The 18,403-nt window shown below is 43.8% G+C and overlaps 1 protein-coding gene across 1 annotated transcript in view; it reads right to left on the bottom strand.

The window, feature by feature from the left end:
* Nucleotides 1–18,403, bottom strand: part of RELN (reelin) — a gene marked incomplete at its 5' end in the record, with an annotated part of 668,605 nt that overhangs the window by 482,685 nt on the left and 167,517 nt on the right. The window contains one exon of the mRNA XM_019509331.1: nucleotides 13,967–14,102. Coding sequence (XP_019364876.1) covers nucleotides 13,967–14,102 — 136 coding nt within the window. The remainder of the gene's footprint in view (nucleotides 1–13,966; nucleotides 14,103–18,403) is intronic.

Genomic DNA, 18,403 nt, shown 5'->3' with positions numbered 1-18,403 from the left:
CATTCAGCTGCCAAGGCATGTGCAGACTAACATGGTGCCCCAAACCACCAGGCCACCTTATGCCTCCATTCCCTCATCAGGGCCTCAACCATCCTGGCTTCTGCCGCCTTCCTCTAGCTGGACCTTTTCTGCCTAGACCCACTGCACCAGGTCTGGCTGCTTGAGCTCCAGCCCTTATCTTGCCCTCCTGGGCTCTTACCTCTGCTCCCCATTTGCCTCTCATAGGTTCTTAATTTCTGCCCTTCTCAGGCTGTGGGCCCTTGGCTTCAATTGCTGCCCCTCTTTGGGCTATGGGCTCTCCAGCCCTATCTCTGCCCCTCTTGGGCTATACTGAAGCTTGCACCCTGCTCTGGCAAGCTACAGCTTCATGTGCCTCCCTGGCATGCTAGGACCTCCTCTCACCCCTTTCTAGTCCCACCCAAACTGCCAGTTTAAACTATAAACAAAATTGTATGTCTTATAACCATAACACAAACTCCCCCACTCTGGTCATATTCCCCTGCTAGCTATCCAGGCTTTACTTGCAGGATCCCCATCAGCTCAGGAGATATCCAGGCAGTCCTCTACAGCTTCTCAGCTTAGGAACTCTTTCCTTCCAGCCTGCAGGGCTAGACAGACTGCTTTGGCTCAGGCCTGCTCCTGTATCTCCCAGGCTCTGCCCCTTTCTAGCCAGGTGACCACCTCAGCTACCCACAGGTGCTTTCTGATTAGGCTTGCTTGCTCCCTCCTCCCCACCCCTCCACCCCCCCATGGTAGCTTACTGCTGATGCTGGAGTGTCTCGTCTCTTGTCCCCTGGACTATTGCAAGGAAACCTGCTCTCCAATGTGCCTTCCTAGCCTACATTTTCCCCCTGGCTGACTATTTATTTTGTAATTACCTCTTCCCGCTGCTTTTTCTCCACACTTAACAGGAGGCTTCTGGCTCTCTGTTACAGTCCTATATGCAATCATTCCAAAAAACTTAAAGTTGCTAAAGGCAATACTGAATGGAAGCTTCCTTCAACCACACATGTAATTCAAGCATGTGATACACTGAAGTTGTGACTATACAAGGAAAAAAAGTCAGCATAATATTTTATTGACCATTTTGCCATTTCTACTATGGCACCCACCACATGTTGAGATAGGGTTTCATACTTTCTGATGTATACTGACGGTAAAACCTATTGTCATTTTTTGAGTAGGGTCCATATTACCTCTGGACATATCTTTCATGTCATTTTGTATTTAAACAAGTTACCATGTGCCATTCTCCCTTGGCTGAGCAGCCATGAACATGATGGCTTCTATCAGGTGCTTTGTGGCTCTGCATTCCCTAGAACAGACAGCACCAGGCTCCTGAAGGTATGTATGGATCATTTTGGAAGACTTTTGAGAAGAAGCTAAACTCTACTTTCTCCCTCTGTTCAAAACAAAAATTCTTGAACCTAGATTCATAGATTCATAGAAGTAGAGTCGGAAGGGACCTTGTAGATCATCAAGTCCGACCCCCTGCCCTGGGCAGGAGAGAAAACCGGGCTCAAATGACCCCAGCCAGGTAGACGTCAAGCCTACTCTTATATGTTCCTTTATCTCCAAGGATGAATAGTAAAGTTGTACAATTTCAAACAACTCCCTTCTCTTCTTCCTTGTTATTTGCAAGTCATTTATTGCTTTTCACTACCATCTCCTCAGCTAATTAAAAATCTCCCACCCCTGGACAAGGATGATTAAGCCTGCAGCAATGCAAAATTCCACATGGATGATACTCCACAAACCAGCAAGGTAGACAATTAAAACTCTCTAATAAGAGGGACTCCAGCTAAACTAAAAAGTTTTGGTACTACAAATTCAACCCTAAATACTTCTTCTACATCCTCTGTTAATCTCAGTACTGCTCCCATCTCAGGTAGATATAGGATTTTGAAAAGCGGGGTACAGATAGTGTGGCACATCGTCAGATATGACACAGCACTTATTCTTCTCCAGTTAAAGAGAAACTAGATGCTTTATTAATATACTAGGGGGTTAGTGCTATATGATTCAGTTTAAAACTAGAATTAAAACAAATGTAACTATTTCAGTGTGCATTAATTTGCTAGATTAAGTTTAAAGTTTTAAAAAGCACAACAAACTAGGCAAAATTAGTCAAAATAGTCAAAAATAGCCAAAAACTATTGTTTTATTAGTCCTGTAGTCATTGTAATTAAATGTATGTCTCTTATTCAATGACTACTTCACTGTCAGTCATTTCTATACCTGATTTAATATTACCACACCTCAGTTAACATTTTTAGCTAGAGATAAAAACAGTCTTCAAAAGCAGTGAAATAAAACAGCCATTATCAGGGATGGCTAGCAGACAGAAAAATTGCAGAATAAAGGACAGTTTGAATAGTGGGACTCAAGACAATTTAAAAAGATAGAGGGTTGTTAACACCTATGGTGTGGAGAAAGATTAGCAGGAGATAATAATGAAGTCAGTTGGCTCTCTCATCACTGCTTGAATAGAAATGCCACTGTCCCACTGAGGCTGTTGGTTTTAAACTTTGGATAGAACAGGAATCAAAGGTGGGAGGAGTGCAACTGCACCACTGCACCTCTCTGGATCTGCTCCTGGCTCCCACTGGGTGCATCTACACATGCCATTAAGATGACATAATAAACTCTGGCGCAATGCTCAAACTGCTGTGGTCCATGGCATACATGCAGATGCTGTGCTTGGGACTGCAGCAGTTTGAGCTGAGGTACAGCAGACCCAGGGTGGCAGGGGCCTTGGGGGGTCAGCCCCAAGCTCTGGGGGGTTGGCATTGGGTGGCAGAGGGTCTGGCTGGGGCACAGGAGTGCCCCAACATGCAGAGCCCTGTGGCTAGGAGGCAGGCAGGAGGTCTGGCCCACTTCTGCATGGGTTTACAAGGTGCAATGTATGCCCAGGTCAGCTTTTATATGTGTATTTAGGCACAAAGCTGGGTGGGGTACAGGCTCCCCAGCCTGCTCTCAGTTCCACGCTCATGGAGCTGAGCGGTGAACAAGCTCCCCAGCCTGTTGCCCGTCCAGCTCTGCGCTCACGGAGCTGAGTGGGAAACAAGCTCCTCAGCTTGCACCTCGCAATTGCAAAGTGGGGACTGGGACCTGTCCTAGTCAGGGGTAGGTCCCAGCCCCATGCTCCAAATGGAGGCATGGAGCTTGGAAAGAGCTGGGGTAGGTCCCAGCCCACTGTCCTGATCTGCCAGTGGGGCAGCTAGCAGTGAGCTGGCTCACTGGTGTATTGAGGTAGGGAACTGGGACCCGCCCCTCTCCTGCAGCTCTTTCCAAGTCCCCTGTCCCTGAATGGGGAGCCAGGGCCAGGAGCTCCCTGCTGCTGGGACAGGGAAATATTGTTCCCGCCCTAGCAGCAGGTAGCCCCCAGGGACAGGGTATAATGTTCCAGCCCTGACCAGGAGACAGCTATCTCCTGGCCCATTGCTCCCTGCCAGCCCCTGGGTTACCTAGAGCTCCCCCAGTGGTGGCAGGGGCCCACTACAGGGCCCCAGGAAGTGGGAGCAGTTTGCTGCCACTAGCGGCAAATATGCTTCTGCTTCCCTGCATGCGTAGACACCTGCATGGAAGCATTTGCTTGCATGTAGTTTACTCATGAGTAAACTGATCCTTGATCAAATGCGTGTGTAGATGCACGCACTGTTAATTAAAAATGCACATATATTTGAGATAAAAGCAGTGATCTTGGTACTGTATCTACATGAAATCTGTTTAGAGTCATGTATTGTCTTGTTATTTTCCAGGGATGTTACATATAATGATGTTTGGCAGCAAACCAAAGCTTGTATAAAAAGAAGAGAAAAGCCTAGGGAAGGAGGAATTATTTTCTCTTTGCATCAGGCTCATCACTGTTTCAGTAACCTGAGACACCATGAGGAGGAAATGATTTTTTGTTAGGAGCAAGTATATTTGACTCACTCTTTAAATGTACCATCTAGCTTCTTAGGAGAAAGAAAAAGATTCTGGGCTCTATTACAATTGGTGTTCAACCCACTATTTTAATTCAGCAAAGTTGTTTGTCTAGATCATGCTGATTCTATCGACGATAAACAACAGTAAGTAAAGACAGAGGACAGTGTACCACACAGTTCACATCCACTTTATTTGCTCAAAATGCACCAGACTCTTGGAAGCATCTTATTCAGGATATTAAAAAAAAACAACAAAAAACCAAACAGAATTCTACCTACTACAGAATTTAACATATTGTTGATCTGAAAATATCTATCATTGAATATAACCACTATAACAAGAGTATGGAATACAACTTCTGATCCTGCAACCTTTTTCTGTTTCTACCAGGAAAGCAGTTACTTGAATTAGGGCTACAATTTCAGCAATGCCACGCTCCCTACCAGAGAAAATAAGCTAGAAAAAATATGGGAAAGTCCCAAATTATGAAATGACCTTTAAGTCCCACAGGGTCTATGCTGTTAACTAACGGTTTCAGTCCTGCTGACGACACACTGAGATGTTCAAATTATTCCATAAACCTGAAAACACAGAAACTCAGTTTGCTTAAAAACCCCTAAGAGATCACATGCAAAAAAAATCCCATAAAGGCAACAATTTTTGCAAAATCAAGTACTAAAACTTCAGGAAATGCTGAAATTAACCTAATCTGTGCCTTGAAATTTGTACAGTGCATTATGAGACACGCTTCAGTTAGAACAGACCTGACCTGTCCCCTGAATGAGGCAGGGTTCCTGTGGAACAAAACAGCATCATGTAATTAAAGATTGTGTGACAACCTATACAATACATAAGGACACAGGTGACTCATTTGGGCACTGAGTAATTTTTGGCTGCTTGACTTCAATATTATATTTTATAAACACAAAAATCATATTTAAAAAAACATGTATTTCACTTTTCAATGTATTCCTCTGCTTTGCTTGCATTTGAGTACTTTGAACAAATGAAAAGCTAGTAAACAGGCTTCCTTTAATAACAGTTTAGTGAAGTGGTTTACCAGGAGAATGTGGCTCACTCAGACAGTATGTCACTTTTCCACCATGGTACAAGAACTAATATAGCAGAGCATGTCATGTGGAAGTTGGTTCAGTATTACCATAATTCTCATCATGGGGTTTCCATAAATGTTTGAAATAGGAAATCAGGCCTTTAAAACATAGCCTTTATGTTGTTTACTGGTTGCACAATATGGTATTTCAGATTTATATAAGAACATAGTCGCCAGTTTTTAGAGAGAATTCTCAGACACAAGCATGTAAATTCCACTTCTGGAAGAAATTATGTAAAATTTCCCAGCAAGGGAGTGGTATTAATAGGGAATTATAGTAACATGGCCACACAAAAAAGAATGTTTGATTTCCTGCAACATCACCTGTAACCAGGGGTGCCATCATTTCCCTTGAGAGGGCCAAATCACATCTTCCATTCTGATCCTGGATTAGGCCTACTGAAAAATTAGGGTTACGTTCTACCCTCCTTGAACAACAGCTGTATGCAGCACCATTCAGTCCCTACACTTCACCAGGAGAAAGGAAAAGTGCTAATTTATTCCTTAGTAAACTTATACTTAATTTACGAAGAAATATGATGGAAGCTACAGGTTTTTCTTCCCTTTTGTCATTTTCATGTGCAGTCACTTAGTTTATACAAAAAATATTTTCAACACATTCAAAAGAATAACAGTCTATAGCAAATTAAAGCTTGAGCTATAAGAAGACAGAGATTTCTGCAGTAAATGAGTCCAGTAGTTCAAGTCCAGTTTCTTTTATCAATTTCAATCATCCTTATCACTCTCATAAACTGGGAAGTTAAGTCATCTATAAAAGCACCAGACTTAACCATCTAAGCTAAAAGTTTACGTATTACCTTGCTTAGGAGTAATTAATCACCCTCACTGGGCATATCTACATGTGCATTAATGTGCCATAATTACGGTGCATTAAGTTAGTACCTGTAACAACAGGTACTAACTTAATGCACCATAATTGGTGCTATTGCACAGTAGCACTAGCACATGTTTTTTATGTTACACTAGTGCATAGTAAACTAATTCTGCTGTGCATTAGTACATTAGCATGGCTTTCACTGTGACATGCTAATGTGTAGTAGAATTAGTCTACTGCGTTTTTGGCATCTCACGTAGCCATGCCCAATGACAACCAGGTTAGTGTGAGCTCGAAGTAAAAACTGTAGCAGCAACAAAATCTAACTGAAAAATAATATAGCTAGTGGTATGCAAATTTCCACCAAGACAGTACAATGATTTATTGGCGAAAACAAGAGCATGATCTTGATAGGTGTACAGTATTTACAGTTCCGATTAACTAGAAGCCAGAGGAACACAGTGTATCACTACATTAGTCCCAGAATTTAACCAATAAAATCACTCTATCATTCATTTTTTAATTTACATTGCTATGGAATATCTGTAAATACCTGTGGTGAGAAAAAAGCAGCATATATATGTATTGGAAGCTTTATGGATTCTATCTTCCACTGAAAAGGAAGTATTCCTATATATTTCTTCCTACTGTATTAGTCATTAGTCATGTGAAGTATTTAGACAATAATGAAAATAAACAATACCTCAAATTAGCTAGGCTAAGCAAGAACTAAAACCTGATCCTTCAGAGACAGAATAACACTTGCAAGCATATCATCACTACATCTCAGAGTCTGATACCAACTGTTGCAGGGCACTAAAGTGCCTGCTCCTTTAAAGGCAGAAACTGCCTAGGGAGAGGGCCCTAGGAGCCAGGCAGAAACCCCACAGGTGTAGGTTACTATGGCAGCAGGCTAACGGGGGAATTAGTCTGCACCTGCACCCGGCCAGCTGACCATAAGAAGGCAGGGTCCTGGGCACACATAAACCCCAGGGCTGAGGCTAGCTGGGGTTAGTTCTCTGGCAGCATCCAGGGGAAGAAGCCTGCAGAGAAGAATTTCCCAGCAATGCTGTGGCCATCTGATATGCTGCCTATAAAGCTAATGGGGCTCCAGGAGCTCATCAGGTATCCTGGGCTACAAGGTGTTTAATACTTAGGGAGAAGTTTGTCTCTTGTAAAGAGACAGAGTGCACCCTGCACTGTTTGTATTATGTTATAGCTTAGGGGCTCATATTTTGGTTGTTGTTTGTAAAACAGTGGACTGGGCTGAGGCTATTGGGGAGGTGGAGACCTCTTTGGGGCACACTACAGTGCAGAGAACCCAGTGCCAGTGTGGGCTCAGAGACAGGGCTGCAGAGAGCCCAGTGACAAAGAAGAAGCTGAGCTATATCAAGGCCTCAGAGAGACAAAGTCTGAATACAATGCATGAGGCATGGTAAAGGAGCAGTTTTGGAGCCATGCATCTAGCCTATAAGGCTGAGGGTGTCCTGTCAGGCATCCATTTTGAGTGGGACCCAAAAAGAGGCCCAAGAGCCCACAGGGTTCAGTGGGGTCCATCAGGACCATGTCCAGACAAACTCAAGGGCAGCCTCCCTATTTATTATAATTACCAGCAAGGTGTGGCAGAAGAGAAAAAGGGTGCCTGTTGGGCAAGACTGGCATGGTCACGGAGCCCTAGGGGCATCACGGCTATCCCTGGGGGACCCCACACCATGACACCAATAGTCAAGGTGTGCTGTAATTTAACTTACCCACAGTGCCATTGAACTCACTGGGTGTATGTTAGGGCTGTGAGAAGCTTTGATCCCTGATTCAATTTGGTGGAGATTCAGCCCGATTCAGTGGCCAAACCTCCGAATCTAATCAGAGGACACTTTAATCTCTCTGAATCGACTAGGAACCCTCCAAATAGATTCAGAAAGATTTGGAGATCTAGACATAGACACAGCTTTGTTTTCTCTACATACCTCAAGGTATCAGGCAGCTCATGCATGCTGAGATGCTGGGGCACATGGAGCGTCCCACAGGAATGCCAGGGGCTGCCCAGAGTGCTCAGCAGCAGACCTGGAAGTGCTTCTGGTCCACTTCTGGGTCCACCAGGGAGTGCGCAGGGGTCCCCCCCTGCACCTGCTCTGGCTTGGCAACTGGTGCCTCCTGGGCCTGGGGTGGGACATCTGGGGTTCTCCTGTGGGCTGATCACCAAGCCAGGGGGGCCCTCTGGCGCACTCCCCAGCAGACCTGGAAGTGGATTGGAAGTACTTCTGGTCAACCTCTGGGTTCACCACTGAACACACAGGGGGGCTCCCCCATGCTCTCGTGGGATGCTTCATCTGCCTCAGCATTGCAACATTCATGAGCCATGCCTGGTACCTCGAGGTAGGAACAGAAAAACATTTAAAGCTATGTCTATGGCTGAAACACTGATTCTCTGAATCAGCATCAAATCTTCAGATTTGGATTCGGCCCAAACAAATTGGGGACAGTGGTCCAAATCAACAAATCGAATCACTGTCCCCGATTCGGGCTGAATCCAAATCAAATACAGCCTGCTTCATTCACCCCTACTGTATATGTAAAACTACAGCACCTGAATAAACTGTGGAGCTAACTGCTCCAGGATTAATTGTTCCTGGGCATGCCGTTTGAACATGCACTTGGGAGCAATTAACTCCAGAGCAATAAGCTCTGCAGTTCATTCAGGCACAGCACGTAGTACCTAGGCGGAGGAATCTTGGCTGGCATGGAACCCCAGGGGTCAGCCTGCCAGCCCAGGGCTGCTCCCTCCAGCTCAATGTGATGCAGAAGTGCTGGCTGGAGCACAAGGGAACTTCAGCTAGTTGACAGGTAGCCCCCACGGTGAAGCACCACCTGCCCCAGGCAGCATGGCAGCGTCTACATGTGTGCTGCTGTGGAGTTTTTTACTCCATAGCAGGATAGCACTTATATTTACAAGTACTGTCCTGCTGCACAGTAAATTAGTTTACTAATAGGGGCACACACAGACTCTGACTAATTTACTGCACTGCTAATTAGTCAACTGTGCACTAAAAGTCTCATGTAGATGCACCTATTGACTTTAGTGAAATCAAAGGCAGTTTACCCATTGATTCTAGCAATCCAGGATTTCCCACTTAGGACCCACTTTTTTCTTTCATAGTGGTGTTACAATGGGGTTACTCCCCTGACTTCAAAGAAGTTACTCCGATTATCCCACTTTTAAGAAGAAGGGTAGGTACATGACAATTACTACAAAATAACTTTCCCCAGATTTTAATCCGTAATATATTTGCTCTGTAGACAGAAGTAGACGCATGATCAACAATCCCAGTTTGACTCCCCCAGCAGATGCTGTATCGGCATTAGGCCACTAGGCCTTTGGGTACTGTTTGTAAACAGCTGCCCCAGTATGAATTCAGGTAAGAAGTGAACACATGACAAGTTCCACATAGCAGTACAGATTTTTTTCAAGGTGTAACCTTGCTTAAATTTGAATGGCTTTACTCTGTAATATGGCTGTCTTGTGTGTCCACTCTGGTTTTACATAATTAAGCAATTGTATGCCAGCATTCTCTCAGATGAATCTGTCCTTAATATTCAGAGGTGACTTTGCTACTATAATTTTCAGGCTTTTAACATTTAGGCATATTAGAAATGAATGCATTCCTCCTATGCCTACATGGCTGAGGTTAAGGTACAATGGCCATTGTACAAGAAAGGGGTGAATTAGCACACACAAATCTTAATTCCACTCCTAGGGAAATAGGATTAATAGAATGAAAAGAAAAAACAAACAAAACCTGGTCATACCACAGACTCGATCTTGAACTGAAGTTGTCTTCCTCTATATTCCTTTCCTTCTAAATAAATATACTGAAAAATTTTAAATAACAGTTATCTTAGTGTTTTCCTACATATATACTTTAGTGTCTGATAAGATCCAGGCTATGTCAGTAGTATTCAAATTTAACAGTCTGTATGAGATTAATCTGGTGGCTTCTGTCAAATTTGCAGGGGAGAAACATTATACAAGTTTCATCACAAAACCGATATCAAGCTTCTTAATTAGGGCCAGTCACAGCAGAGGTCAAAAACTGACATAACTTAGACTGAACTGAGACACAGACATAGTAGCCCTCATGCAGAGACCTGCACTGCCTGTACTGTACTGTCTTGTTATGGGTTATCATAATTTAAATAAGGTTGTAGATAAATGGGATGCAGTATTGTTTAAATGTAAATTTGATCAAGGTTTGTAATTGAGGACTACATGCAGATGAAGAAAGTTGTGCTGACACCATGGAGATCTTCAGGCCAAACTCTTTGGTTGCAAACAATGGTGTAAATTATATACTGAGTGTTTGATGGATAACACCCATGCAAAAGGCATAGCAGACAGTCACTGGCTAAAACAAAAATAATCCTGAGAGCACATACTGAAACTGAGATTTTAAGTATCTCTAACCTATTAGCTAACTTTAGAACCCAAGTTTCTCACTTCCTGGGTGACTTTTCTAACCACTAGTCTATTACATAACAATAGCCACTATCAGCACTGTCACCCAGTTGGCTGCCCTGCTCTCCCCTCCCCAGCTCTTTATGAGAGAACTCTGGGCTCTGGATTTCAAGTGGATGGGGACATTCACTGTGCAGCCCTATGTCAGGAGCTAAGGCTAGGGACAGAAATTACACATAAACCAGTATACGTAATTGGAAACCAGTTCAAATCTGTAATATAACAGAAGTTCAGTGCACAAACTGCTTTCAAAATGGCTGGAACCAGTATCAGATAAACTTGGATTGATGTAATATTAAACTGAACTGATTTAGGTTAAATCAGTCTATTGAACTTCTATCCCAGATCCCCTCCAGATCCAAGCTAACTCACAGTCCCCCAGCATCCCAGGATGCTTTGCACCTTGTAGCAGGGCACTGTTGGTGCCCGCCACTTTAAGGGCTGGAGCAGGCAGCAGCCAGGTGCTCGAGTATGGAGTCCACTTTGAGACCCAGGATATATATAGCGTGAAACAACAGTTTGATGCTGGCAGCCGTGAAAGAGACATCAGCTAGCAGAGCTCAGGCTCAGGAACAGATTGAAGGTTTATGGGCTGGGGCTATGGGGATGGAGAAGGCGCCTGGTCCTGGGCATGACTTAAAACTGCACCCTACTGGGGATGGGTGACCTGGTGGGGCCCCTGGTGGTGTGGAAGCCCCCAGGAAATGCCAGGCCAGTTACCCCCCCGGTGAAAGGTGGGTTGGGGTGCCTTAACCCCAGCCCCCACAACTGGGTGGGTAACCCCATAGTAGGGCCCGAGAAGGTGGGCCCATGTTAGAGGGTGTGGGCTAGTTGCTCAGAAGCCTGACTTGGGGCACCCTGGACTGGTCAATGCTGGGGCCAGGACCAAAAGGGCCAGGGGCCCACCATAAGGGGCGCCCAGAGCCAAGGGCCTGAGGTTCTAACTGGCCTTGGAGGTGAGGCCAGGGCCTGTGTGGCCAAAGGTCCCGGGAGGGCCACACCTGAGAGTGGGAAAGAGTGCAGGGAGCTTAACAGCCCAAAATGAGGGTGGAGTAGGCTGCCTGATGAGAAGAAGTCTAGTTAGGTTCCAGACGAGAGTGTTATAGGGCCCAGTGTGAGGCTGGAGATGTAAAGAACTTAGATGTCATCTGCAAGGCATAGGCTGCAGTGTAGGGAAGGTTCAGACCTGCAGATAATGTCCCCTGGCATTGGGGCAGGAAACGGTAAGTCTCCTGCCTGGGTAATATCTTAATCATTTTCCATCGAGGTGTGGCAGACAAAAGAGGCAGGCAGTTGGCTCAGAAACAGGTGGGTGGGTCAACATCCAACTGGCCCTGGGAAAGCCCCCTGTTACACACTTCCACTGCAAACCACCTCCCACAGGATGGCGAACTAACCTTGACCCAAGCTGTCTGCTTCAGCTGAGCAGGGAGGCATGCTCTTGTGCCCTCTGGCTTCTGGCCTGGGCCACCACAGGCATGTGGCTGCATTTCCAGAATCAAAAGTAAATGTCTGTTATTTTGCTTATCAGTTCAATCTGTGCAGCTTAGGCTAACCTGCAAGGATTGAAGTGATTCAGCCTTGGGCCTTTTGGCTGTATGACTTTTCAGTTCCAACTTCCAGAACACTTGCTTTTAAAAAAAATTTTAAGACAAAGAAGAAGTAATATGAAAAAATAATCTTTTTATATTACACTGCTATAGCTAAGGTTAGCAACTAACAATGAAATTATGCCATCCTTTAGAAGTTGTTGGTTTGCTGGGCAGTACTTCAGGAAAGCTAGATAAAGCAGCCATACTATGTCTCGCTCATTTTTTGCTTAATGTTACATTTTTTTGTGCCAAATCCATGGAGAGTAAAGAGCAATTGCTGCAGCCAATGTCCTTCACCAGAGAAGTTAAACAAATGCAAAATCCTGCACTGACAATGTTTTGTCAATGGCAGCTTGTGATGGAATGACGTTTACATTCCCTTCAAGCAAGGGTGGCTGTTCAATGTGATGTGCTGTAGGCGACTTTTCCAGTAGCGGCAGAGTAGTATGGAGGCACATGAGCATTCCAAAAAGTCCACTCACTAACTGCAACTTCTTTCTGCTTCCAATTTACTGAGGTTTTAAAAAATGTAAGCTGAAGACAGCCATGTGAATCTGCACTGTCAGTGCAGTCTGTGATGCATTAAAATCTCATGTATAGTCACTATACCCAAAGAATAGAAAGAATGGTACATTACTGAGGTACTGAAGAACATCCACAGACACTGCATTGGATGTCTGCACACATGGCCCCACACAGAACCACTTTTTATTTTTTCAGAAATATAAGGATAATTTTACAGTCATTATGAATTGAATCAGGGAACTCTAGAAGTCATCTAGACCAACATGTGGCCTCTACCTCCAGCTTCTTACTGGTGACAGAAAGGAAAAAAATCTTTAACTACAAGAGAGACAATGATTCATTCTAACTAGCAGAACAGATCAAACTCTTCTGAGTAGCAGGCATATATATATATAGAGGATCTTAGACTCCTCGGACTGCTATAACTATTTTCTTGCATACTTGTGTCATGGTCTGGTTTTTATTCCATTTGTGAACAAATAAGATTTGTCATATTTTCCATTCTAACTTTGCTGCAGGTGTCTCAGATCTAATTTAATTCACCAAAAAATCATCCTGGCTGACTGGAAAATGGGGTTGTTATTTTACATAAAAGAAATGAATGAATCAATCTATTTTGCTGCTGTATAGTATACCATCCTTCCAGGACCAAATGACCCTATTCACCCTTTCCCTCATCTCTGCTGACGTCAGACCCCTTCCCAACTTGACTAAATAAATAAATAAAAATATATAGGGGTACACCCACACACACACTCCTTTTCTACCAAGACTTTATGTTAAGTTGTATTACTTTGTCAGCATTTAATAATGTGTGTTGTAACTAAATGATAACTCAGCCTTTTAAAACAAATTAGCAGAGGGAAACAGAGAATGCATATATTTTTGCAGACAGCAAGCAAACTGGATTAAGCAGAAGAAAATTTAAAGGCTTTGGCTATTGAGAACTGTAGATCCTTTAGTATGACACGCACACTAGTTTTATGTTAAGACCTGCCATTTAGACGATATCAAATTAGAACAGTCAATTACATGAAATATAACTGAGGGGAGATATTTAAATTATATAAACAGTCATAGGTTAACTAATTACCCACTGGTTATTTATAACCAACAATATGATTAATGGTTGAAAGAGCAAAATTTACACTTGAATACCAAGTATCAAAATATACACGAACCCATAAAATAAATCTCACTGCCTGTTTGTTCTGCTGGAAGATGTTACCTACTTTGTTCAGATTCTAAAGGACAAGGGGCTTTTTCTACCTATGCTTGTCAACAAAAAGATGATGCGTGCTCTCAATTCCTATTAAATGCAACATTTGGCAGGAATGAAACCATAATCTTTATAGTTTACAGGTTATACAAGACATTAATTATCTACGCAGGTGCTATCTTCTGCAGTAATTCAACAACTGAAGAAATGGATTGTGTTTATAATTGTACTACACACTTACATGAAATTCACACAGCCTGTGCCTGCAGGTGGAGCAATCCAAACAAAACTGAGGTTTGTTGTTGGTAGATGACTCACATGTGAAGCAACCACACTGCACATAAACTGATTTCCAAACTGGTGATCAGACATAATCCCTGAAAGAAAAGAATAATGGCATGAAAAACACAATGCATCTCAACTGCTCCTAACAAGAGTTTTTTAATAGACTGTTGTAGTAATGTATCTATAATATTTTTATTTCATGAACAACAACATGGATTTTAAGATGGAGGCAGTCAGCCCCGATTATAGCCAGTTACCCCAGCCACCCTCTGTTTGTGTCAATGTTGTTTTTATCTAAAAGAATTAGCCGCGATTATTTTTAGAAATCAACCACATCATCTAATTTGATTTACTCTTTAAAAGGAAAGGCTAAGATTCTCAGCTGGCATAACCAGTATTACTCCATTATTTTAATTTACCTGTAGAAGTTAAGGAGCTGGCCTACAAATCTTGGAAGAATGCAAAACATTATAAAAGAATGCAATGGTTTTACAACATTCATTACTATAAATTTATGTGAATTTTGCTGAAACAGCCTTTCATAATGTTGAACGTAGATGTCCTACAGAAATTACTCTCTGAAATTCACTGTAGCTCATCATTACATAAAAGAATAATACTGGCAAAAACAAAGCAACATCAATTGCAGCCAGCAACTTTTCTTCCCTTCAGAATTCTTTTGTAGTTTCCTACAAATTAGTGCAAAGTTCTATTCTTTAACACCTGTAGACTTGAGGTCAAAAGTCAGTGGGATTGTGCCCTCAAACTTCCAGCACTCTCATTCAATTAAATTACTACATCTGTAATCTCTTCACACGGTGCATTAGCCAATAAAGGTTTAAACCATCCATTTTAATGTAGTTATCAAAAGTAAATACCTACTTCCTAATAACATACTTCAAACATTGACCATTCTATTTAGCAAACTGTCATATATTGTTAAATCTGATTTAAAAAGAAAGCAAACTGCAGCAGCACGTTCACCTACAAAAATGTAGACATGAACATGGCTGTCAGGCAGCCTGGAGAGCAGCTCTCACAGGTAAGTCTGGTGGGGCGGGGGGCAGGGTTGAGGGCCCCATAGGGAAGGAGGGAGGAAGGGAGGGAGGGAGCTGGGAAGGGCTGGGGCTGCTGCCCAGCTGGAGTGGAGTATGGGGTTTTGGGCCAGAATGCACAGCCACAGGGCCTGGGCGGGGAGTGGGACAGAGCCAAGATACTAACACAAGATACTAACTGTGCAGTAGCCTAATAACACTGTGCAGTAGCATGCTGGACAAAAACTGTGCTAATACGTTACTGTGTAGTAGTATTAACATAATAACAGTGTGCAGTAAGTGTCACTAGAAACCTTTGTATCAGCACTACTGCACAATAGTGCAAGTTACTGCACACTGAGTTACTACTTAGTTAATCAAGTCCTAAAACTTAATGTGTAGTAACTATGGTGTGGTAATGAACATGTAGACGCTAGGGCTGTGTGAAACAGCACCATTCCGCTTCGACTTCCATTTTGACAAAACAGTGTCTTGTTTCAAGTTTCATTTTGTTTCAAAAGCACTGTTCTGTTTTGTTTCATCAAAACTGTTTTGCTGTTTTGATGCTGTTTCGATGTTTCTCCAATAGCTATAACAGGGAATCATGAAAATGCCTAAAACATTGTCATTTCTTCCCTGATTTGGATGAAACTTGCAGAGACGGTAGCCCCTTCTGAGGGCATGAAGCCTGCCAAGCTTCAAGGAGATATGTGCAGAGGTTTATGGGAAACTGCACCTCAAGGAGTTGACAAGCAAAACTCCTGTCACTTGCTGGCAGCAGCAGCCTCCTACCATCTGGTGCACAGATCTGGGGGCCTGCACCCCCAGGAGGGCTGTGGGGCTGTGCCAGACTCCTCCCAGGGTGCGGGCCCCTGATCTGCTTGTCAGATAACAGGAGGCTGGTTCTGTCACCTGGGGCCAGCAGCAGCACCAATCTTCCTGGTGCTGGGTGAAGGCTGTGCCCTGCTCTGGTCCCAGCCGGCAGCAGCAGCCTTCTGTCATCTGGCAGGCAGATCAGGGGCCTGCCCACACCCTTGGGAGGGCTGCAGGGCTGTGCTAGACTCCATCCTGGGGTGCAGGCCCCCAAACTGCCTACCAAATGATAGGAGGCTGCTGCTGCCACCTGGGACCACAATCATAGAGCTGGGCAGGGAATAGGCTCTCAACCTGTTCCCAGCCTCTACTCCATGATCACGGAGCTGTGGCTGGGAACAATTTCCCAAGCCCCTGCTCTGTGACTGGGGAGTGGGGGCTGGGAGCTCCCTGCTACCAGGGCATGGTCCCCACTCAGGCTTGGGTGCCCAAGCAGCAGGCAATTCCTGCGGGGAGACAGCAATTTACTGTCCCCTGCTGCCCAGCTGACCCAGAGAAATTTTGCTCCCAGTCAGCTGTCTACACATGGTACAAATAAGTTTGCTCCCAGTTAGGAATAAATTTGCTGCTTGTATAAATAGTTAGCAAATTTACTTGCAATTAGAGCAAATTGCTGTGCAGTAAGGATCTGCACCTGTACACTGTGACGCTTACTACACATTTATTTGCTCTAATCTTGAGAAAAGCATTTTGTGTAGATGAGCCCACTGGTCTGTAAAATAACTTGTCCTCATTACTATGTAGTATTCCAGACTGTGGCAGCTCAGCGTCACGGCTCAATCTGCTGCACGAATCCCAAACCCCTGGAACCTGCTCCGACCTGGTCTGGAGGGAACCTGGGTCAGAGGGGCTCTGACCTGAACAGGAACTGATGCAGGAACAGCTGCAGTGCAGCCACACTGCTTTATGAGCTCTCTCTGGGCTCAGATGGGCAGCATGTGACTGATGATGTCAGCCTGGCACAACATCACGAGAGTTTTAAAAGGCACCAAGAGTGCCGGAGGGAGAGGAGGCAGGAAAGCAGGTTCTGGGTGGCTAGAACCAGGGAGCAGGAGCCTCGTCCTGAATAGAAGTGTCTGGGAAGGCAGGACCCCAGACTGGGTCTATTTTGATTAAGACTAAAAGAAAGAGCCAGAAGGCTCTATACATTACAGATAGTTAGAAGATGCCTAAAATAGAAAGTGTCACGATTTCGTGTTCAGTTGCAATATTTTCTTTATTTCTTATATAACCGTAAAAGAAGTAAAAAGACCAGAGATATAAGTCTAGTCAAAAAGGACACAGCAATCCTCTCTGATCTGCCAGGAAAAAGGAGAGGAATTCTGGATAAGGGAATTACACCTAAAAAAAAAACAAAAAACCAACACCACAGGAATTAGGACTGAGCACATTGCAACTGGAATCAACTGTTAAATATCACGAAACGTTGTTGTCAGCAGTTGGCAAGTGACTGGGGTGTAGGGGAGGCAGAGCCCCATGTCAGCTTTGGTGGTACGATGAGTAACGCCCAGAGGGGAACCCATATTATTTCACACTGAACTCCTCCTAAATATATATTTCACAAAGATGTGGCAGGTGAGATAGGGATACTGCTTCACCTGGGAGGTTTTCTTTTCTCTTAGTCATGTTACGGCCAGAGGCGCGACACAGACATTTTTGAATTATCTGCAGACTTTACCACCAATGATTTTACAGTTTCTTCTAGATGATTAATCTTCTATAGAGGCTCAAGGTTAACAGAGTCAAAGGCTTTTAGTTAAATTGATAACAGCCATATACAGTTCCTGGTCTTGTTCTTGGCATTTTTCCTGGACCTACCAGGCCACAAAAGGCATGTCCATGGTGCCTGTGGATAGTCTGAAGCCACACTGAGACTCAAGAAGGATTTCCTTTGGAAGAAGGGGCAGTCAGTTCAGTAGAATTCAAGCGAGGATCTTCCCAGAGATGGAGAGGAGAGTGATACCTCGATAGTTTCCACAGTCAGACTTATCTCCCTTTTGGCATTTTTTAGATCAGTGGGAATTTCCTCAGTGGTCCGGATTTTAAGAAGTAGTGTGTGGAGACTGTTGGTCATAATTTCCCCACCAATTTGAGGACCTCAGCTGGTATGTCATCAGGGCCACATGCCTTGTTGTTCTTTATCTGTCTTATTGCCTGCTGGATTTCTTCAGAAGTGGGTGTACTGGCAAGTGCTTCCCTTACTGGATGCTGCAAGATGGATTTGATGATTTTAGCAGTCACCATCAATTCTCAGTTCAGGAGCTTTTGGTAGTGCTCCTTCCAGTGATTTTTGATGTACTTGTCTTGAAGGAGTGTACTGCCATTTTCAGATCTAAGCAGGGTGAGTTCTGAAGAATTTGATCCTTACACAGCCTTGTTTGTATTGAACAAGCTCCACATGTCATGACTGTCAACATATTGGTGGATTTCTTTCACCTTCTCTTCCCATTTGTTTTTAATTTCTCAAATCTTCCTCTGGGCTTCTG

This window comes from Gavialis gangeticus, unplaced genomic scaffold (genome assembly GCF_001723915.1).
Source record: "Gavialis gangeticus isolate Ggan-Ray unplaced genomic scaffold, GavGan_comp1, whole genome shotgun sequence".
Taxonomy (NCBI): Eukaryota; Metazoa; Chordata; order Crocodylia; family Gavialidae; genus Gavialis; species Gavialis gangeticus.
The sequence above is the reverse complement of the archived record's forward strand: the minus strand, read 5'-3'. Positions and strand labels throughout refer to the sequence as shown.